At 47.5% G+C, this 22,806-nt stretch overlaps 1 protein-coding gene across 1 annotated transcript in view; it reads right to left on the bottom strand.

The window, feature by feature from the left end:
* USP10 (ubiquitin specific peptidase 10) overlaps positions 1-22,806 on the bottom strand; it is a gene marked incomplete at its 5' end in the record, with an annotated part of 37,883 nt that overhangs the window by 1,062 nt on the left and 14,015 nt on the right. Inside the window, 9 exons of the mRNA XM_024735725.1 lie at positions 3,132-3,197; positions 4,498-4,642; positions 7,463-7,628; positions 10,738-10,915; positions 11,691-11,790; positions 14,061-14,164; positions 14,398-14,453; positions 14,864-14,973; positions 15,470-15,561. Coding sequence (XP_024591493.1) covers positions 3,132-3,197; positions 4,498-4,642; positions 7,463-7,628; positions 10,738-10,915; positions 11,691-11,790; positions 14,061-14,164; positions 14,398-14,453; positions 14,864-14,973; positions 15,470-15,561 — 1,017 coding nt within the window. The remainder of the gene's footprint in view (positions 1-3,131; positions 3,198-4,497; positions 4,643-7,462; positions 7,629-10,737; positions 10,916-11,690; positions 11,791-14,060; positions 14,165-14,397; positions 14,454-14,863; positions 14,974-15,469; positions 15,562-22,806) is intronic.

The following is a 22,806-nucleotide window of genomic DNA, read 5'->3' as shown; positions in this document are numbered from 1 at the left end:
GCTCCGCACACCAGCGCCTAAGGTGCCCGCCTGCCCCCGCCACAGACGTGCCTGTCCCACGAAAGGCCTGGCACCAAGGCAGGTGGGACACAGAAGTGGGATTATACAAAGCAATGCTGTTTCAACTCAAAACCGTTCAACAATTTACAATACAAAGTCATACACCTACATCTTAATAACATATTTAAAATGCTCAATACCTCACAAACTATAAAAGAAATGTCAACTAATGGGGTCGTCCCATCTGTCAGCCCTGTAGGCAGGCTCGTCAGCCGCCTTAAGACTTGATACAGGAGACAGCCCCCTGGGAAGCAGGACACAGAGACGCTCCCTGCAGAGCCATCAGCCAATGGCCCTCTGGGAACGCACACCGAGGCCCAAACATCAGGCCCTGATCCAGCCAATTCCACTTCTAGACTGTTCTCAACAGAGTATCTGAATCTTGGACAAAGTGAAAACATGGAAAAGCCTATATTCACACTAGAAGGAATGCTGAGTGCATTACATTACAATAAGGTGAATTTTTTCGTAGACCAGATTAAAAGTATTTGGCGGTGTAAGAATATGCTTACGTTACATGAAAAAAAACAACAATCTGAGGTTTTCTGTGGACTGTCACCCGTGACAAGGACAGCACCGCCCCAGGAGGGTCGCCAGCGCAGTTAGCTGGGCTGAGTGGGCAGTTGTTGAGTCACCCTGCAGACACCGGTCATGGCTTTTTTTCTTTCAAAAAAAATTCCCAATTTCTCTACTGCCACGTTTTAACAGAAACAGTTACCTGTCATGTACTTGTTCATTAAAACTGTGTAATTCAAACGGGAAGCCTCAGTCAGAGGTGTACAACAAACGTAACTGTCGGAAGATGCTGAAAAGGTATTAAAGACACTGGAAGGGCACATCCTCCCCCTTCTATGCAGAGAAGGGGCTGGGAGGTGGCCCAGCCAGCAGCCGACCTGACCCTGTGTGAGGGAAACAGCCTCCAGTGACATTCCGGGGAGGGGGGCTGCCGTGTGGCCAGGGTGAGCTGTGCATCGCCGTGAGTGGCATGAAGGACAGTCACTTGGAGAGAGGGGCACAATCTGGTACGAAATGTCAGCAATAAATAGGCTGAAGGTCAGCGCGCTCCCCCACTTGCAGGGACATCCAAATCCACCCAGAGCCGGGCTCTGCGCAGAGGACATTCTGCTGGGGCTCAGAGAACACTGAGGCCCTGACCCGCCGGGGACGAACGCGACTGGTCACTGAGGGACAGCAAGACTGTTGGGCCATCACGTGGGAAACCAGCAACGGAACGAGCAGCAGCTCACGGCTGCATCGAGTCCTGCAGGTCACAGAGATGGAGAGGCTGCCGCAGGGCAAGGGGAGCCCTGACACCAGCATGTCCCTCTGACCCCAAATCCAGCTGTGGGGCGTCTGTCCTGGATTTTCACCTCTAAGACCTACCAGACTTGGTTTTGGTTTTTTAAAGTGACCAGGTCAGTAGGATTTAAAGGACCTGTGGGTTTAACTGATTTGCGTTTCCTCTAAGACACTTCATTTTAAATATTTAGAAGAGAAGCGCTCTACCCGTATTCAGATTTCTCAAGCAGAAGACCTGTACCTAACATGGTGATGTGTCACAGACGCCCGGCAAGCCCATGTCACAGAAGCAGAGCTGAGAATGAGAGTTTTCCAAAAGCTCACGCACTATATTAACTGATTTTCTTTGTCCCGCAATCCAAACCATTTTTAAGAGCACCTCTTTACTCACAGTTTACAGAAAACTGCAACCAATCCGGTGACCGTATTTCTGAGATCAGAAGGCTCAGATTCAGGGGTGCAGGCGAGAGCGACTCCAGAAGAAGCCCCGGGCCGGGGCGGGCGGGAGGGGTAGGGGTGCACTCACACCAGGGCCCCCTGACCAGGAGACAAGACTTGCTAACCCTGCCCTTGATCATCACCTTGCCCTGACAGGGACCCCAGGGAGGCTGCAGGGAGACTCGGAGAAACACGTCATCACCCTGGGACCTCAGTGCCAAACCCCAGGGAGCCAGGCTGGACCCTGGGGGCCCTCTGGTCTCAGAGGAAGACCACAGAGAGGCCTCCGAGCTGCCAGCCCAAGGCAGGTCAGGGGGAGGGTGGCTACACGCCGGGAGTGTGTTGCCCACCAGGTCCCAGCAGGCTGAGGTGAGGCCGTGATCAGCCACCTCCGGGGAGAAGAGCGAGTCGGAGGGAGCAGGTCCTGGTGGGAAGAAAGGGCCAACCGGGCCCAACACCTTCTAACCTGGCACCCGACCCACCCAACGCCCAGGGCCCAATCCAACATCCCAAGAGCTCAGGGGTGGACCGAGGGCAGGAGTGTGAAGCTCTGCTCTGCCACTTAAGGGCACAGAGCGGCCAACGTTCCTCCATGAGTTTCAGTTTGTCCTTTTACAAAATGGGGATAGTGCCACATACCTCCCAGGACACTGTAAGGACTAACTGAGATACTACATAAAAAGTATCCAGTGAAAAGGCTCAATGAACGTGTGAGGGCCAATGAACAGCAGTCACTACAGACAGGCTCCGCAAAGGCAACACAAGAGGAGCGGTGGGAGAGCAGCTGGAAAACTCTAAGACAAACGGCCAGGGGCGCAAACACAACTGCTGTGACCAGCAACTCTGCAAAGACACATAAGGCCTCAAAGGCGCAAAAGACGCGGGCTGTAAAAGAGAAAGGAGGAGGGAAGGACAGGAGGCGGGGAGCCCTGGGGGGTGGGGGGGGCAGGAGGTCGTGGGCGGCTGAGGAGCCCGTGCTCCCCTAGCCTGGCTGGGGCCACGCCTCAGCACCCACTCCTACAGGCACCACGACCGCGGCAGGGAGGGTTCCCAGCCTGGCAACCCCACACCTCTGGCTCCAAGACAGAGACAGTCGTGTTAAACGACGTCTCACGTTGGGCTGAGCTTTAGAGCCAAGAGAATAGCCTGTCGAATTCCAAACACACCAAATTTTAGGTAAAACGCACATTTTCAAATGATTTCCGGACTTATAAAGTCCGCAGGGATACCAATAATCTATTCTCTACGTTAAGTGGCACGACAACAAAATTGTGGCAGGGTATAAACCTTTTCATCGTTGCTTTCACAGGAAAATGTCGTACAAATTGACTTACCTGCAAATAGCCTATAGGTTCTGTGGCATTTAAAATTCTTATTTTTAACCCCTGGAGAGAGCAGTTCTGAAAAACAAAATATCAAGAGCTTTAATCTATAAAAGCGCTGACACACAGAGCTCCCAGAAAGGGGCAGACAGCAGCCTCCAATCAACTAACCCACCCAGTGGACCAGGGAGACCAAACACAACTCCATCCCCTCATTTGCATAAAAACTGAGCAGCGAGGAAGACCAGCTGCAGGGTAGTAACGGAGGTCACCAGAACCCACCCATCAGAGGACAGGGGCATATACTGAGCCTCTAGCTCATGCTAGAAACCCCTTACAAGCAGATGTTCTAAAAAATGGGAAAGAAAAAAACAAAAGCAAAGCAGCCCTGGAAAGCCGAAGGTTTAAAATGTTGTACACGTGAGTCAGACCACAAAACTCCAATCAACAGTAAGATGATTTTCGGCTGGTGTTTCTTCCCCTTTCTGGTCCTCAAACGGACCATGAACTGGCACAGGAGGCAAACCTATCAGCCGAAGGTGGCAACTCGTGAGAACAGGGCTGAGAGCCAGAGTCCGAATCTTAGGGGAAAGGAATTGCAACGTGCCTGGGTGCAGGTGAAGCGATGGTGACCCCAGGCCCACTGCCCGGCAGGTCCCAGTGCCGGGCAGCGTGGGTAGGGAGGAGGGAGGAGGACGGCAGTTTGCTCCTCCAGGAGACCAGGGACGACGGCCCATGTGCTCTTTTCTACTCTCCAGGCCCCTGCACACTTTGAGCATCGCCTCTAGCTCGTTACGCTCCTGATCGAACTTCACTGTTGCACAGAACATTTCTCACAAATTCTGAAGCTTTCCTGGAAAGTTTTCCTTCAAGCTCACTTTTAGCAAGACAACTAAGTGCTTTCACCACGATGTGCCCAAGCTGCCGAGTCCCGGAGACCTGGCGGAGAGACCCGGGGCTGGGGCTGCAGCTCTAAGGCCGGGGTCCCTGCCGCCGGAGGGCAGGGGAAGCCCCGGGGCCCGCGGGAAACACTCCCCACCCGCTAAAAAGCCCAGTTAGGCAGGCTGCTCCACATAGCTGTGAACGCCTAGTATGAGGAAGAGTATTTCCTACCACTGACCCGTAAACTTTTTATATTCAGTATTTTTCTCACCTAGTAATACTTTCATATGGTTTATTTTTCCCTTTATTTTTAAAAGGCCAATTTTAGTGAGAAATTTTAACCTAAAGGTCTATTAACAGTCAAGAAATTTAAAACAAAGAAGTCACGAAAGAGAGCTTCTGAATCCTGACATGACACAGGAAACGCTGAGGCGTCAAGAAGCTGGCTGATTCCAGAGGACTGTCATCACAGACGCTCTTGCCTTACAGTCGTTACCTTTACTAATTTCCAAGTCCACAGGATATTCAATATTCTTGATAAGCTTCTGACATCCACCTGTCTTCTCGTAAACAAACCGTTTCAGGTGCAGCACGAGGACAGGAGGGAGCTTTTCCAGAGTCACCCTTCGACTGATCTCAACCTGAGACACACAAAGCACACAGGAAACGCCATCTTACTCTGAGCGGCAGACACCACCCCACCTCTCGCTCCAAGACTCAAATGTTCCGGGGCAGTGCTTCTCAAAGCTTCCTGAGTCACAGGGTCTTTGGAGAATCGAATGGGATCTTTTGAGAGGTACTGACCTTCCTCTTAGAAAAGTGCATATATCCCTACAGACACAACTGCAGGGGGTCCCAAAGGTCCCCGAGCCAAGTTAAGAACCTTTGTCCTAGGGCATTAAATTGGCATAAAAATTTAGAAGCTAACTTAGTAATACCTTGAATTACGTATGTATTAACTTATTTTTTTAATAACTCTCACAGTACTGATAAAGCTGAAGCCAATGTGTTTCTTGAATTAGACGCTCTAGGTAACTCCAAAGCTATTTAGTGTAACCACTGGTTTTATAACAGTTCCGCTTTCATCAATTCAAAATGCCCCTTATGAACTTTCACGGTCTACTGAACGCTGCTTTTTATTAAAATGCATCTTCACAAGCAAACTTAACCCCTTTATGTACTGTTCTCTGTATCTGCAAATGTGTTGATGCTTCCGGTATTTAGACGGAGAATACTTTCGGTAGAAATACTTGTCCACGTAACAATCCGAAAGACAGCGGCATATAATAAACACCCAGAAAGCTTTCAGAGGACTACACGCGTATCTGGCTGAAGGGACCTGAAGCGAGCCTAGCGGTCACCGCCACCTGGTTTATTAGTATTAGGGCTGAAGACCCTTTCAGGCCTGTCTTCCCACCCAGACTGAGGTCCCAGGCATGGAAATGGCCCGATCACCTCGACATTCCCACTGAGTCTCTGCAGTCCAGTGTCTCACATCCAACAAGAATTGTGAATGAAGAAAAGCATGACTCCAGTTCCACAGTCAAAACCAGCGATGACGATGCAAGACTCCAGCTTCCTCACTTGTAAAATGATAGTCACACTAAAGTACCTCTGGGATGGTTTCTCAGTGCTAGTGACGCGCGATTCTGTTCGTTAAGGGGCTAATCTCAAATCCTCAACTGAGTGTTCCGGGTTTCCAGAGAAACTGAGCCACACTTTCTAACACCCAACAAACCCAGACCTTTTTATTTAGCGAGTATTTTGTATAACCATATTTTCCCACAATCTTCCTGTGTTCCCACAGAAAAACAACTTTTGACCTAAAAACCTAATAAAATTCAAGTAGGTACTTTGAAAAGTAAATTAAAAAATCACATTCCAGAAAATGTGTTACTTGCTCTTCACAGACACGCTGTACAAGCTCGTTCCTCAGATACCTGCTTCCACAGCCATGGAGCGAGAACGGCCAGCAGCCTTCTCTGCCGTCTTCAAGGCTCCACCGAGATGCCACTTCTTCCGTGACTCCTTCCTGCAAACCTGCCACCTAGAATCCATCACCTTTCCCTCACCCTCCTCTGACCCCGGGCCAACAACCACAGCCACCGCCACCTCAGTCATCACGCCCCACCCACCTCTGCCCAAACGGCAGTTCAAATGCAGCAGGGGCAAACGAGGAAAACAGACATATCCCCTGGGAGCGCACGGAAAGGGTGCCCCCCTCCCCAGCAGGATCAGTGGCTCCAGTGGGGAGGGGCCAGGATGGCGAGTCCACCTCTGGAGTCATGGCTGCCCCAGACGAGCAGGTGGACAGTCCCACAGCCAGTACGTGACCCGGCCTCCCGAGAACAAGTACCCACTCTCTCTCTCCCGTTAAGTTCCACCGTTTCACTAAGGAAAAACTGCCGGGATTCTCTTCCGGCTCCTACCACTTTTACTTTTTGAACAAAATTGTCCACGAGAAGCAATTAGAAAACATGGGGGAGACTAGGCCTAACTTCTGCAGATGCCCCGAGAGGTTGGCTTGACCAACCCACAGCAGACGGACGGAAGCTCTCCACACCCCGCCTCTGCTCCTCTTCACATGGATGGAGCCCGAGCTGCGAGGCAAGGGCAGGGCCCTTGGCCCCACGAGGTGCTGGCAGGTTTCCTACGCTGGGCCGTGCTGGCTCACCCTGTAGCCATCACATACGGCTACTGAAATCAGACCTCACAGGAACACTCTGAAGTGTTCAGAAAGGCACTGCCCTAGCCAGTCTACATTCATCTCCCCAACACACCTCTATGAATGCACAGCCACGACCTAGGATACAAAACGGAGAAGGCACGCTCTACTGCGGACGAGAAGTCGGGCCTAACTGGCGCATCTGGACGGCCAGCAGCTAACAAGCCCTCAGAGAGCGGAGAATTATCGCCTCTCTCGATGGAGCTGACATGCTTCCTCTTGACTCCTGAACGCTGAAAGACTCAAGACTTTTATCTTTTTCTCAGATCAAATCAAAGAGTAACAGGCACCAGAACAATTACTTTCTATTTTTCAACGTCCTTGAAGATCTGCAATCAAATGCAAACCAGATTAGAACATCTTTTATATCCTAACTATCTCATGAAACTGTGCTCTATGGTGTCAGGAATGTGAATGAGCTGCCGGCCTTGGTCAGACGTGGTATTCACTCTACAGTGCCATGACTGGATGGCCGGCAGATGAAACGCCGCTCAGAATAAATAGCCCCAAAGATCGCCACCTGCGTTTCATGACTTAGAGCCAAGGGAAGTTGGGAGGATCATCTATTTCAACCATTTCATTCTCAGAATGTGGAAGCTTTCAGTCCAAAAAAAAAGGTAAGCAACCGATTTGAGAGGCAGAGCTGAAACCCACTTCTCCTCATTCCAGAGTCTGTGCTCTTTCGCCCACCCCAGAGGGCCCCTGGATAAAGGTCCAAGACCAACTGTGAACGTACCTCTTGTTTGGTTTTGGTGGTATAACCCTGGACAGACTCTCTTGCCACCAGGCTTTCCAACGCATCCTGGACGGTGCGTATCTTGTCCGACTGGATATCCAGCTGCAGCGTGAAGAATGGCTGCAGGGTGGCAGATTCTTTTGAACTCTGCTGGTAAACCACAGACCTGAAAGTGGAAAACACACCGCATCTAAGAGCTCGCCTTCCCACTCTCCGTGAGGTTACGCAGCAGGACAAGAAGAACAAACACTGCAAGCGAGATTATTCAGTATCACTGCCAGAAGACCAGAGAGAAGAGAAATGCTAAAAACACACCGAAGAATTTAAAAATAATTCCACTCAATACCACCTCGAAAGAATTTCTAGCAACTCAATCCACCAGCTGAAAATTTTCCCAGCTCAATAGCTCTGGAAGAAGACCTATTTCACCTTCCAAATGCCTCCCCTCCACTTTATTTAATGCACGGATTAGCAAAGGAGACAATCTTCCCAGAGTCAAAATGCTGACACTTTTTATCCTCTCAGGCGTCACAGCCTGTTGTAATAAAAAAGAGGAAAGCCCGAGGTAGACAGAATGATTTGGATAGCATTTCCCCTATGAAAACGACTTTTCAAAGGAAGGGGAGCAGGGTGTGTGCGACAGGAAAGTGGCCACCACCCTCAAGGAGGAGGCTGCCAGCCGAGCCTTGCTTCCTTAGCTGGGTTTTCATCTCACTTTTCTTTGTCCAAGTCTTTCTGAGTAAAAATTTGTGTTGGGCCCACGTCTCACGTAGCCTCAGCAAGGAGATGTTCCAGGAGTTCAACGTAGGACTGTCTCTCTGCAGCCTGAGTGCCCCAGTTTATACACGAATAAAAGGGGTGGACAGGTAGTCAGACTGCTGCGAAGGGCAGGTGAGCGGCTCTCTTGCCAGCTTTCCGTCTCACACACTGCTTTCCCGACACACAGCACAGGAAGCACCTCCAGGCTCCCTGTGAGGAGGAAGCCTTGAGGGGGCGGCCGTTCCCTTGGTTCCGGAGAGGAATAGTGGGAAAATAGTAGGAACAGCAGTAATGGGCCTGGACTTTACCAAAAGGGTGGACAAGGTGGAGAAAGGTGCTGGTCTTTCTGGGGTAACTGGAAAAGCACCAAAAGAGCATGAATTTAGGCTTCCCTGGTGACGCAGTGGTTGAGAGTCCGCCTGCCGATGCAGGGAACGCGGGTTCGTGCCCCGGTCCGGGAAGATCCCACATGCCGCAGAGCGGCTGGGCCCGTGAGCCATGGCCGCTGAGCCTGCGCGTCCGGAGCCTGTGCTCCGCAACGGGAGAGGCCACAACAGTGAGAGGCCCGCGTACCGCAAAAAAGAAAAAAAAAAAAGAGCGTGAATTTTAGGAGAAAACCTTTCCGTTGGTCTGAATAAAGAATAATGCTTGGGAGTTCCCTGGTGGTCCAGTGATTAGGATTCCATGCGTCCACTGCTAGGGGCCTGGGCTCGATCCCTGGTCGGGGAACTAAGATCCCGCAGGCCACACACCATTAAGAATCATGCTTAATGGTGCCCACTACACACACAGAAGCAGCTCCTAAGTTACAAGGAGTAGTTCTGTATCTTTGCTTTATAGTTTAAAAAAAAAAAAATCAACACCCAATTTCAACGCAAAGAGCCTACAGAGGCTGAGGCTACAGGGCCATGAAGAGTCATCTGGGGCAAGCTAGAAATTTCTCCAAAGTGGATTCTGGGTTTTCCCACTGCTTATTCTCAAACACATCTGGGATCTTTGTGGCCTTGAAATCCGGTTGCTGTGCCATCCCACACACACAGAGCCCTCGTTTCTCCCCCACCCTCAGTGAGCACCCCGAGGGGGACAGCATCCGGCTGCTCGGCTAACGAAGAGTTAAGGGCGCAGACAGCCTCCTCTCACTGCTGGTCACCAAACTGGAGCCCCGCTTTCCTCTCCCAAAAGGGCCCTTCCCGAGGATCTGCATCTGGCGAAAACAAGCTGCAGCCATAGTGGTGGGGCTGGGTGTCGGGAGGCTGACACGGGACTCCACAACAGAAAGGGGCCTGCAAAGTCTAGCTCACAGCAAGGGCATAGAAATGACGTGTTCAGTGTCGTGTGACCAGCTTGGGAGGGGGTCGGGCACATGTCTGAGGATCTCATTAGCCGTTGCAAGGTGCTCAACCTAAACTGTTTTAGAGCACAGAGACTGAACTGACTTTCGATGCCTTGAAAAGGGTGTTACTTCTTGTTCTGGGATGACGAAAGGCTGAGGCTCACTAAAAAAACCAAAAACACACTCCTGTAGGTGAAGCTGTAAGGTCTTCAGAAGGAAATCATGCTATAATGCGGTCCTTTCAGACTCTGGATGAGTAAGGAGGTCCTCGGAGTCAGTGCAAGTTCTACTGAATTCCACATAACAGTGGTACTGAACGGCTCTAACGTAAATAAGTAAAAACCTTCTAGGGCTTCCCTGGTGGCGCAGTGGTTGAGAATCTGCCTGCTAATGCAGGGGACACGGGTTCGAGCCCTGGTCTGGGAAGATCCCACATTGGCACGGAGCAACTAGGCCCGTGAGCCACAACTACTGAGCCTGCGCGTCTGGAGCCTGTGCTCCGCAACAAGAGAGGCCGCGACAGTGAGAGGCCCGCGCACCACAATGAAGAGTGGCCCCTGCTTCCCACAACTAGAGAAAGCCCTCGCACAGAAACGAAGACCCAACACAGCCAAAATTATTAAATAAACAAATGTGGGTTAAAAAAAAAACAAAAACTTTCTAGGACTCCATGAATGAGCAAAGGGCAGCTAGTTTGAGGGAACTGGGGCAGGGGAGGTGCCCAGGTACTCCAGAAGGCCACACGTCCTCCTCTGTGTAAAAGCATCTCCCTCTGCACTCTCTAAGCTTCCGAGCTCAGCTGGCTCCCGTGCCTACAATTCCTCCAATCAGATACATGAATTTCTTCTCTTAACAAAACATGTATTTCCATTAACTTGTCTTTCTCTTCCTACCCGGCTGTGAGCAGCTGGACGGAGGGAATGTCAGTGTCACTGAGGGGTGGGGAGCCCCTGGCAGACAGGCGGGGGCAGCGCCCTCTGCAGGAAGCCGCCGTGGGTCGTGTGAGAGCCATGGGGCCAGCAGGACGAGCGTCAGCAAGTCCAAGAACAGAGCGGGCACAGGGAGCAAAGGCAAACCACCCAGTCCCAAATTTCTTAGGACAAATATTACACCTCCCCCCTCCAGCAAAATGGCAAAACCCTGAAAAAGGCAAATGCTAAATTATTCCAGAAAAGCTTAAAACCTGATGTGGCCACCAAAAATGCCAGTGATGGGGGTCTGAACAAAATCCGCCTGGCGAGTGACCGAAGTCTTGTTTCGGGGGCCCACTTGCTCCCATTCGTCCTCACTTCCTTCGCCTGCTTCTTCTTGCTCGTCTTCGTTCACTGAGTGGCTTCTGGGTCCATTGGAAACAGTAAGTTCTGAAAAGCAGACTCTGCTTAGGCTACTATTTACACAAAGAGCAAAAAATAAAAGTTCTACATAAACCACCTACACAGATTTGTCCACTGGAGCTTTAAAGTGAGATCAGGGTGTATTCTACACTGAGGACAAAAGCAATGTGTGCGATGCTATAGCATCTCCCTGCTGGTGTGACCGGCGACAGAAGATGCCGTGGGACACCTAGAGGAGAACTCGGGTGGGACGGGGAAGCCGACTACTGTGTAACTGCAGTCGGACTCCATCATTTGCGAAGGAACTCGGGTCACGAGGGAGAGCCACCCCTAAGTCAGGAGACCCACGCTTTACCATTTCGGGTGAACTAAACTGCCATCTGCAACTTGATTTTGAATCCCTTGGGGAAAAATGTCATGGGGGGCTGGGGAAGTGGAAAGAGAGATCAATAAGGACGACACGGTAGCAACTGTGGAATCCAGTGGTTATGCAGGCAACTGACCTATTCCTTCAGTTTTTCTCTCTGTGTAATCATTTTCCTAATTACAAACTGAAGGGGAAAAAGCAGAGGTTCTGGAAATACATTTATGTATTTGAAATACACAAACACAACATTCTCACTGGTACACAATAAGCAAAAGTAACCAGTTATCTTAATGAGGAAATAAGTGATTTTTGAAGGGCGAATGACTGTTGGGGGGAAAGGCGGCTTACTATATGAGCACATATATAGCATTTGTTTAAGAAGAATTCTTAAGAAAATGTTCTACCCAATTCTGTAGCAAGCACACCATAACCTACTTTCATTATCTGGTGAGAGAAGTTTCTTCAGGTTCAGCATTTCCTCGTGAAGTCCATTTAGAATGAAGCCTAAGTACTCCTCAGCATCTTCTTGTCGACCCTGAGAAGGTCAAACAGGGTCACGTTAATCTTAACCAATTACTCTTCAACCCTGCACGGAACGTGTTACCTGCATATACAAACTACGCCTTCTCTTAAATTTTCAGTAAGATTTAACATAAAGTGTTTCCCAAAAATCACATGAATTTTTCTTTGGACAGTTAAGATGTGTGAAGTGGGGAAGATTGGGTGTGTGAGCGGGGGAGGATTAAATATCTCTAAGCAATAGAACAGGGATTTCTTTTTAATTTTGCTTTTCTGTATTTTCGAAATTTTCTACAATAAGTATACGTTACCTTTATAATAAAAAAGTTATTTTATAAGTTGCTTTTTTGTTTAAATGAAGTAGAATGCACAACCCCGGGGGTTACCATTCACACTGCAAGTTGTAAAATTAGCATCCCTGTATGTCTCCTTTTATTTTCGATGATGGGCAACCATAGGAGAAAGGACCCAAATTATACGTGGAAAACTCTATGGATTTAAAGACTTAGCTGCCTGCTTTACAAACACACACCAGCACAACCATTCGCAGATGAATCACACAATATGGTCACACACTCGTTGTATAATCTTACATTGGTTTCATCTGATTATACAACTTATCATGATTGGTTCATATTTCATTCTTTGGAGCATAACGGCGTGAGTGTTCCAAGGATCTGCAAATTCTTCTGCTTGCGGTCTCTGAGTAGATCTGTTTGCTCCAATGGAACTATAGCTGTGGACGGGGCTGTCTGGTGTGAGTGTGTCTGTGGGAAAGGGCAGAGGCTGGCACAGCCCAAGACGCAGAAAAGAGTTAACAGTGCTGGGAAAGGCCTGCTTGCTGGGTTGGTCCTTGGCCGGCATCTGGGAACTTGGATTTCAGGAGGGCTCCCACCATTCCAAGAACTGAAAAGGGAGCGTGCCAAATTGTGCCAACAGTGTGGTTTGTGCTGAGCACTGGCTTTCCCCCCAGGAGTCTGGACTGGAGTCTGTGCGAGGCAGAGGGTAGGGTGCCTATGTGACCAGCCCCTAGCAAAACCCTAGGACACTGAGCTGGTGGACCACAAGCCACACAGCTGCCACAGTCTGATGTGGGAGGAACTGAGTGCGTCCTGTGTGACTACACCCGGAGAGGAGTCTCGAGGTTTCCTGCAGACGCTGCCCGAGTCTTCACTCTGCTGATTTTGCTTTGTGTCCTTGGGCTGTACTGAATCCGAACTGAGGGTAACAGCTCCTGAGTCCCGTGAGACCTTCTAGCGAATCCTCAACCCTGAGGGTGGTCCTGCAGACCCCAACAAGCCACAAGTAATGTAACTTCGAAAGCTGCAGGATCTCAACGCTGCTCAGCCACAAGAAGCACCCGGAGCTTTACCTCTGCTCCCCCTGAGCTGGGGGCCCGCCCCTGGCTTAGTACTTCAAGGACTAACTCCCCTACTGGACGAGGCGCTCTTGAAGCAGAGGGCACCGTTTACTCCATGCCCGCCTTCCTAACACTAGCAACACCCCCAAATCCTGAGCTTAACAGCAAAGGCTACGCCATGGGCACATGAAGAGCCCCTGGTGGTATGCTGCTGCAGTGCCCTGAGTATTCCCTCTTCTTCGAAACAAAGGGGCTGCAAACAATACTACTTTAGTCAGTTTTAACACAATTTTCTTGAATATTTCCTATTTTCTAGCATCATTTCAACTGCTTGTACTGACTCATCACGAACTCTGCCGGGGAGGAAAGAAACGCTCCGGTTAACTGTGCAAAGGCTGCCCTTGATTTACCCTGAACGCCGTCAGGGCCCTTTACAAGACCTCCGTGGCCCTTGGCCCCATGCCTTCAGCAGCAAAGTGTATGATTAAAAATGACGGCCCCGAGGGAGCGTGGAGAAGATGCAGCACTCCTGAATGCCCCCGTCCCTGCTGCAGGGCAGTCCGTGTGGAAGTGAAGGAGCTAACTCCGCGGCCAGGCTCCGCCACTTCTTAGCTGTGACCTTGGACAGTGACTTCCCTTTTCTCAAATGGAACGAGCAGACATTAATCACACTTTATTCACAGGGTTAGTGAGTTAACGGACGGAACGAACGTACAGCAGTGGTTGGTCACAGTAGATGACACGAGCTTTCTCTGATTACCGCCATTATCATCCCACACTCTAATTCATCCTAGCAACTGACTCCAGAGCAAGCCTAGATCCACTGAACACCCACTTAATCGCCAGAGTGCAAGCAGAGGGCAAGCACTGAATACGCAACAGGTAAGGCACAAGCGTCACGCTGGCTACGCAGCGGCAGCCCCAACCTTTTCGGACAGGCTCGACTTGATAACTGTCAGCAGTCTATAAATGTACGTGGGCTCAAAGGCAGCTCCCGGGCGGACGTCCCTCACGGCTTTATCCCCAGGAGCTGCAACGGAAACAGGACGCAGATCTTTACAACTGAAGAAGTCTTAACATGACAAAAGGCATAATCATCAAAACTTCTCCCCAACACCCGCCCAATGCTGAGAATAGTATAGGTGTAGCAACCTGCATGTAAAGAGACATTTTCTTTCCAGCAAGCCTGAATTCCTCAAACTCAGTCACCTGACTTCACACCTCCCAAAATGTAATGGCATCGGAACCCTTGCTTTTACTCACCTTGTCTGGGCTTTGGAGGTACTGGCATATTAGTAAACTCATTCATTAGCCGAACACTAGACACGGGGGGAAAACATGTTTAGTACTTGCTTTTTAAAAGACATACTATTACTAAAAAGCCTTGATGGCTAAGTAGAATGTTATCTAGTATGAAGACAGCAAACTTTAGATAACCAATGCTGTAATAGCTACTGAGCTCGTAAATCTTTTCTACATAAGTTTTTGGTATATTTCAAATGATATAATTTGGTAAACACTGAAATTTATTCAACTGAATCGAAAGGACACAGCTAAACCATGTTCCAATTCCATTTCTGGTTAACTTCCACAGAAAATCATGGACAGCACATTTTAAAAAAACAGAATCACAGGATTCATTTGCAGGAGATCAAGAACTTTGCCGTTTGAATCTAATTATCAGAGGGGAAAAGCCCACCCCTCAAAACATTTTCAGCAGCTTACTTACAAGCTATCTATCATGGGTGTGGACGTACAAGGCCTTTGCACTTTTGAATACAGAGGAATGAACTTCATCAGGTGATACATCGGAGGGCAAGCAACCAGTGCCTGCAGTGTCTAAATGATGGCAGTAAGGAAGCGTAAAGGAAATAAAACCGATGCTCCAAACTGTGGAAAGGCATGTAAAACACAAGAGCATATAAAACTAAGCAAGCCAAGGACACTGAACGACTTAGGTATGTAAACACAAAGGGAATAAACCGAAGAATCCCGGGGATAACTGCCCTGTGATATCCAAGTCGTTTATAAATAAGAACGGGATTCAACCAAGATAATCAAATCGATTAACACAGGATTTCCAGTTTAAGTGGTCACTCTGCCCTGTTATTCCGGACCATTTTAATGAGAAACTTGCCTGATTCTGTCCGTCACAGGTCAACAAATCATCTCTCTCTGTTTGGTCACGAAGAGCCCAGTTAATAAGCAGTAAGAAACCGAGGTTTTGGATTCAAAATGTGGGGGAGACAGCCCAGAGAAGCGGAACTAAGTCGAACGTGCCCAAGGAAGAGGAAGCTGCAGAAGGCCAGCCCTGGGGACAGCCTGAGAAGGATACAGCGTTAATGTAGCACCAGTTTCCTTTATTGACCAGCCCGCGGGGTTGCAACGACACCGGCTTATGAATCAGGGTTACGTTCTCCAGTAACTCTGCAAGAGGGAAGCACAGTGAAGATGTTAACGGCATCTCGCGAACAACCCTCACGCTCTGCCCTGGGAGGGGGGCCTCTCCAACAGAGCACACGTCACACCCAAAGCGAAGGCAGGCTGTTACAGCCTTGTTCCGTTCAACATCACATAATTATTTAATGATTAAAATTTTCAAAACTATTTCCCCCCAAACACTGATGACATTTATTTATCTTCCTGTGATAATATCACCAGGGAGCACAAGGACTGTCTTAATAAGAAACAGAAAGGGCTTAAAAAACGATGTAACCGTATTCGGGAACAGACTTAAAAGATACAGGCTCTTTTAACACTGACAGCCGGGCAGGCCTCCTCAATCAGACACCATCCAGAAAGGTGTTTCCGTGCAGGACCCGTCTCGTTCACGTCTGGAAGCCCAGCACATCACAGTGGGTGTTCGGTGACTCTTCAGCAAGTGATGATCCCTCTTTTGGGGACAATTATCTCCTACTAACTGAACTGTATTTCCATCAGAAGTCCCACTCGGAATACTAAAATCCCTTATTCCATTTAGAAATAAGCTTCGTTATCCTCAGATTCACCTTTTGACATCACTCTTCCCCATAGTCTTAAAATAGCTGTAAATGCCATCTTTACAAAAGAATGCTGTAAATATTGGTAAGTAACTGGCCCTTTTTCTTTTTAGAAATGTTATAACAAGGTCTCCCCACGTCCCCTACGAATCCTCTAACAGTGACAGCCACAATGTTTGGCTACCTTCTACTCTTGGCAAGTGCATTACAACTTACAACGTTAACTCACTGTGTTTAATCCTCAGGGGTCCCAGAGTACCACCAACCATCCCGCTTTCAACAAAAGGAAACAGAGGCTCAAGGTTAACTCGCCTGCCTGTGACCTCACAGGAGCCAGGCAGCACAGTCGGTACCCAAATCCATGACTTGCGGCCACACGACACAGCCCCACCCGTAACTTTTAGACTGTGCACTAGGGAGCACGCATTTGATATCAGCACCCACCACCCAAAGCATCACTCAAACAAAAGAAGCCTTTTTTTCCTAGAAACACAGTTGCACTGGCAGATGCCAGACTTAAGAATTAAATGAAGAAATTAATTTGCAAGATTCTAATGTCAACACACACACTCCCTCCCTCTCTCCTGTGAGGGTAAATGCCCTCTCGCCTCTAACTGAGGAAGCACAGAGAATAATTTCCCCATTTATTAAAAAGTGAAACATAAGCGACCCAAGAGAACCCATGGAATCTGCTCAGTTAGACTAAGCTTGCCAACGTCCTCTGGTCTCTCTCACTACGGGGCACAGCGCTGGGCCTTCACGGAGGAACAGATCAGATACAGAACTGAACCACACGCCCACGTGACTGACACCCAGCACAGACACTGCTAGGAGCTCCATCTGTATTATTCATAATCGACCTAACAACCCTGTCAAAGAGACACCGTTATCATCCTCATTTCACAGGTGACAAAACTTAGGTCCAGAGGGCTTAGGGAACTGGTGCAGGGCGCATGACTGAGCTGACACACGAGCCTGGGTCCCAGAAGCCGGGCTCTTTGCTCTCAGGAGACAATGGACTCTGCTTTAAGATCCTTTACTCTAAGGTTTCTGATACTAACTTTTCCCCACAAGCTGAAGATCTTCTTCTCCCCGGGGATTTTCACATCCGTCTTTGAGCCATTTTATCACGACAGCCCATAATTTCCAATGTGTGTCAAAGAACGGCAATTACTTCGTACAGTTACTCTGCAAAACACCTGTGCATTTTCAAACACACATCAGTCCGCAATGAACGCTCCATCAAGACACCTGTGAATCTTTGCCGTAGTACTTTTATATCTAAAAACAGTATTAAGCTTTCACATAACCACACAACTCAAAACCAACTGCCTTCCTAACACAAGGACCTCTGATAAATGACATGCTGCAGCTGGCTAAGCTTTGCCTGGGCACCAGGACCTGCAGGTGCAGAGATGACTGAGCAGTGGCCCTGCTATAGCAGGGCCTGCAGACCAGTGAAGAAGGGACCACACAGTGCAGGCTAAGCTGGGTGGAGGCAGTGGCGGGGATGCCCTGCCCTATCCAAGAACTGGAGAAACCTGAGGTGGCCAGGGGCCTGTGACAGCAAATGGTACCAGGAGAACGTCTCCAGCTTGGGGTGATGGTGCCTTCCACCCAGAGGAGAGATGCAACAGGACAAGCGGGTTCTTTCCTGCTTTGGGCAGGGATGAAATAAGGAGTTCAGTTTTAAGAGTTTTAGAGGCTCAGATAAAAAGGTACGCGGAAGACACCAGTAAACAGTACACTGACACTCACAGACCAGCCCGTAACATATCTACAAACACACACACACACACACACACACACACACACGACCCTGCAGCTCGGGGCCTGAACTGTACATTCTGACAGCAGTGGGTCAGAAGTGGAACCCTAAGCACCACCCATGTCCAAGTGACAGGCTAAGGAGAATCCGTAACGGTGATCTAGAAGGATAGGGCAGCTGGAATCAGTAGTGGAAGCAGAAGCACGTTCGAGAGCCTCAAGGAGGAAAGCAAAGTGGAGACCACTCGTGCAGGCTCCCCTGGCCAGGAGCCTGGCTGAGGAGTAAGACAAAAGAAGGGGGCCACTAAGGGGCTCCCAGGATCGCAGGAGGGAAGGAGCTAGAGAAGGGCAGACTCACCACAGTTTACGGTGGGGAAAGAAATGAAATAGCAACCTCAATTTTCTTGATGATACTGGAAGCAAAGTCTCCCGGGGTTGGGGGCAGGGGTGAAGATGGGAGGGGAAGTGGCTTGACAATATCAATTCCTGTTCAATACAGACACTGAAGGAAAAGAGAAAGAAAATGATCAGGGGCAGGCATGCAAGATCTATCTGAAACTTCCCTTCCATGCATCTGTTTTAACAGACTCAAAAATAACTTTATACATAGTTAAAAGTGCTTTGGATGCATATCTTGTTAAACTAAAAACAATCATTTATGACAGCCCAAGTCCACTCTTAAAGGGGAAGCAAGGGGCTTCCCTGGTGGCGCAGTGGTTAAGAATGCGCCTGCCAGCGCAGCGGACGTGGGTTCGAGCCCTGGTCCAGGAAGATCCCACATGCCGCGGAGCAACTAGGCCCGTGTGCCACAACTACTGAGCCTGCGCCCTACAGCCCACAAGCCACAACTACTGAAGCCCACACGCCTAGAGCCCGGGCTCCGCAACAAGAGAAGCCACCGCAATGAGAAGCCTGCGCACTGCAAGGAAGAGTAGCCCCCGCTCGCCGCAACTAGAGAAAGCCCGCACGCAGCAACAAAGACCCAACGCAGCCAAAAATAAATAAGTTTATATTTTAAAAAAGAGTTTCAGAGAACCAACACTTTTCAGTTCTCCAAAAAGAAATGTTTGCTTCAATTCCTTAAAATTAAGTTTTGAATATTTTGTGAGTATACAGTCTATTAATAAAGTCACATTTCAAAAGGAATGAAAGGTTGTAAAAAATTAAGATTAAATATCTTATTGCCTAAGATTTTCTCTTAAAAACCAAACATCCACACAATTTAAATGTTCAGTTTTATAACACACTGTACATTGAGCGTTCCTCTCCCTGAAGAATTTCAATGACCACAAACTGAGCCAGACGCTAACGTCTGACGGAGTCCGCCGCCCACAGCTCCTCTTCTTCCACCCAGTCAAGCAGCACCGGTGCAAAGACAACGCTAATTCCTGTAAACAATCTCCATTCCTGTTACTGAATGCTCCTAAAATAAATGAATCTTACTGCTATATTTCAGAAGTCAATATTCGTGAATGCAGACAAGCGAGTATGAATACTGCTTTTAATTTTTTGGTATAACAGTTGGCTCTATCTAATTAAGTTCCTTTTATAATAACAACATCACCGTTTCCATTTAGATTTTGCTAAAGTCCAATGAGCACTGAAGGGCAGCCAAATAAGAGAGAGAGTGGGCTATTTCCTGAGGTTGAACCGTTAAATCTGACCTATGGTCCCAAGTCATCACTGTTGGTTTTCTATTTTACTTTCTTTTAGGGCAAATTATCAGAAGTTGACTGTAGTAACAAACTTTCCCCCTGGAGGCCTTCTTTTCAATCCATTGTTCTTGGTATAATTTACTACTCAGATCTGTTTAGACAGTAACTTTAGGAAGGTGGCCTCCTCAAGCCATCTTTTCCACAGTAGTTGGCAGGGTTGCCCCGGAATGATGCTATAGACACGGCACAAAATGCCAGAATGACTGCGTATCACATAAAAGATATGAAACTGAAACCATTATCTTCATCTTCGTAACAGCTCAAACACTGACGTATATAGTAGCCCACATACATAACCACAAATCACTCAAATGAAATGATCCATAAACTCGATGGCAATACTGGCATTGTAAACTTTTAAGTCCATATAAACTAGGATTATTCTTATATTTTTATGCATCAAATTTTGTTTTCCTAAAATTAGCATTTAGGTCATATTACCATTTAAAATCCATGAAAATGCAAGCTGCAGAACTTTCACTGGTTCTTAAGGCTCAATAACTGGCTCGTAATTGACATTCTGATGCTGCTGGCCTGCTTTTCTGTCATCTTCCTAACTGTCCAGGACATTCTCCAAGTGTTTTTCTTTTCCTCATTAGGTCACTTTGGAAGAACACACGCTATCTTGGTTACCTAATCAGGTGGAGGACAGCAGAGTGACCAAAACGTACCACTACCCGTTGGCTATAGATCAACTTATGTTCTGTAAGTGGAGGAGTGTCCATTTAGTTCTTTAAAAGAGACATGACAGAAATATTAGCAAGGACATACACCTATCAAGTTAGACATGGACTGAACTCTCACCCCACAAGTGTGACTTCTGCAAACAGGTGCTGGACCTCCTCAGCTCAGGGCCTGCTGCATGGTCACTGCCTGTGCTGCTTCGGAGAATTTGAAGAGAAAATGCAAAATGTTGGAGAATTATTTCCCAAGAACAGGGAAAGTGTTGAATAGAAACGTGATTTATAAACCACTAAAAGAAAGCTCAATCGGGGTATATGTTTGTTTACAATAAATACAGACCCAGGAACTCATTTTTCTGAGCAGATCCAACTTGTAGTGGTTTTGTTGCTCTCTCCAGCAACAATTTTTAGGTATAAAACTGTGCAAAATCATCTATTAAGTGTGTTTTACCAAAATTCATAATAAATGACATTACTAGATACCTCAATTCCCCCACAGAATAGAATTTTTTTAAAGCTTTCCACGACCTCAGTTTACCTAGTTCTCTAACACTGGAATTTTAACACCTTCTATTTGGGCATTTGGCCTAGTCTCGCTCCTCGCCCACCATTATTTACACTCCATTAAAACAAAATACACTGATGCAAAACATAAAATACAAAACAGCTCTATTTGTGATTTGAAAGCATTTGATACAATTTAGGTTTGGGATAGGACAAGTGATCCTCAGTAAAAACCCAGGGGGAGTGTAATGTTCATCACAAGGATATGTTTCATTTCAAACTCTGACCCTGAGCTAATGGAGGGAGCACAAGGAGAGATCACTCCTACTTTTCTGGTATTTGTCAAACTTACTCTCCAACAGGGGCGTGCCTCAAGTTTTGCAACTGTTTTCAATACAAGCTATCAGAATTAAGATTTTCACGTTTCTTCTGCTCACCTCCTAGCTCGGTTATTCCTACTGAAAAATGGCATATATCCCCTCGCAGACACAAACCACTCAGTGAAAACACGGACCCCGCGGGCGTCTTGTGCAGGTTCATACTCCCCGCGAGGTTAGGGAAGGCGTTTGGTGCTTCAGTGTAAGTGCTCTTCCCTTCCAGCTCCTTCTTAAGTAAGAGTTTACACTTAAGAAAAACAGCAAATGAAAAAAAAAATGTTGACAAATGACACCAAGAAGACGGCCTTGCCACCAAAAAGGTAAAAGCAGAAGCCATTACAGCAACGGGTAAACAGACTGTGGGTAACTGAAAGCTGGCTACGTTTCATTTCAAAAGGCTTTATGTGATTCTAATTCTTTGTTTACAGCTGATTTGTCTTTCTAATTTGTGTTTCACTTGTGGTTATACAGAAACTGCTTGGCATCTGTTAAGCACAGACTTAAGGACAGGGCAGATGATCCAGAAATGCAGACATCCAGAATAAACGGCCCTGGGGTCAGAAACTGGCTGTGGAGATTGATATTACTCTAAGAACTCAGTAAAGAGTGAATTTATCTGAACGGCTGTTCCCTCCTCTTTCTTTCCCAAAAGTCAATAAATATAATGATAAACACAAAAATTATTCTCTCAGTAGAACCACTTAGACGCTAATGCAAGTCAAATTCTACGATAACCAACATCAACAGATCTTTTAATGGAGCTAGAATTTCACACAGTTAAATACCGCTTAAAGTAAGTGAGCCTACGCTTAAAAGCGTGCCCATTTAGGGGGAGTCTGTGGTAGTGATCTGACCTACAATAAACTGAACCTACCTTACCGTTTTTATAAAGTAAAACCTCTCAGGAGGAGAAGGTGACAGAAGAAAAAATTCCAAGCAATCCTCTTTACCTAAGCTCGGTGTGATTCCAAGAGTGACGACTATCACTGCATTATTTGACAACATGAAATACCGAAAACTGTCAGCAACTACACTGTATATTTCTAAGGTTCAATAACCAGGCTCAAAAGAATGAAGTATTTTAAAAGGAACCGCACTTCTGCTCAGATAATTAAAACATCTTTACAACTGACCTAATCAAAAATAGAATTAAGAAAATAAAATGGGGGTCCCCCCGCGGCAATGGAGAAACACACTGCATCAACTCAAAAATGATTAAATTGTAGCAACGCTCTCCATTAATACAAATAACTAAGAGCCTCTACTTTTACATCATTTTAATTTACTTTTCTTTTTTTGTTGTTGTTGGCCGTGCCGTGGGGCTTGCAGGGTCTTAGTTCCCCGACCAGGGAACCCAGGCCCCAGCAGTGAAAGCGCCTGACCACTGGACCACCAGGGAAGTCCCTTCACAGTGTTTCAGAAAGCAAGTTAACATTAGATTTTAGCAGGTCAACTAGATTTTAACATACACGGCAAACTACGCATCAAACCACATTTAAAGTCTTATGACTAGAATGCTTTAAAACATTTAAAATGAATCTTTTCTTTCTTATTTTAAATAAAGAATGAGAAAATTTCCCAGGAATGGGAGGTTCTTCCTTTGTGAAGCAATTTTTAGGAACAGAAA

This window comes from Neophocaena asiaeorientalis, unplaced genomic scaffold (genome assembly GCF_003031525.2).
Source record: "Neophocaena asiaeorientalis asiaeorientalis breed wild unplaced genomic scaffold, Neophocaena_asiaeorientalis_V1.1 scaffold40, whole genome shotgun sequence".
Lineage (NCBI taxonomy): Eukaryota > Metazoa > Chordata > Mammalia > Artiodactyla > Phocoenidae > Neophocaena > Neophocaena asiaeorientalis.
Note: the sequence above shows the minus strand (reverse complement) of the source record. Positions and strands in the feature narration are given on the sequence as shown.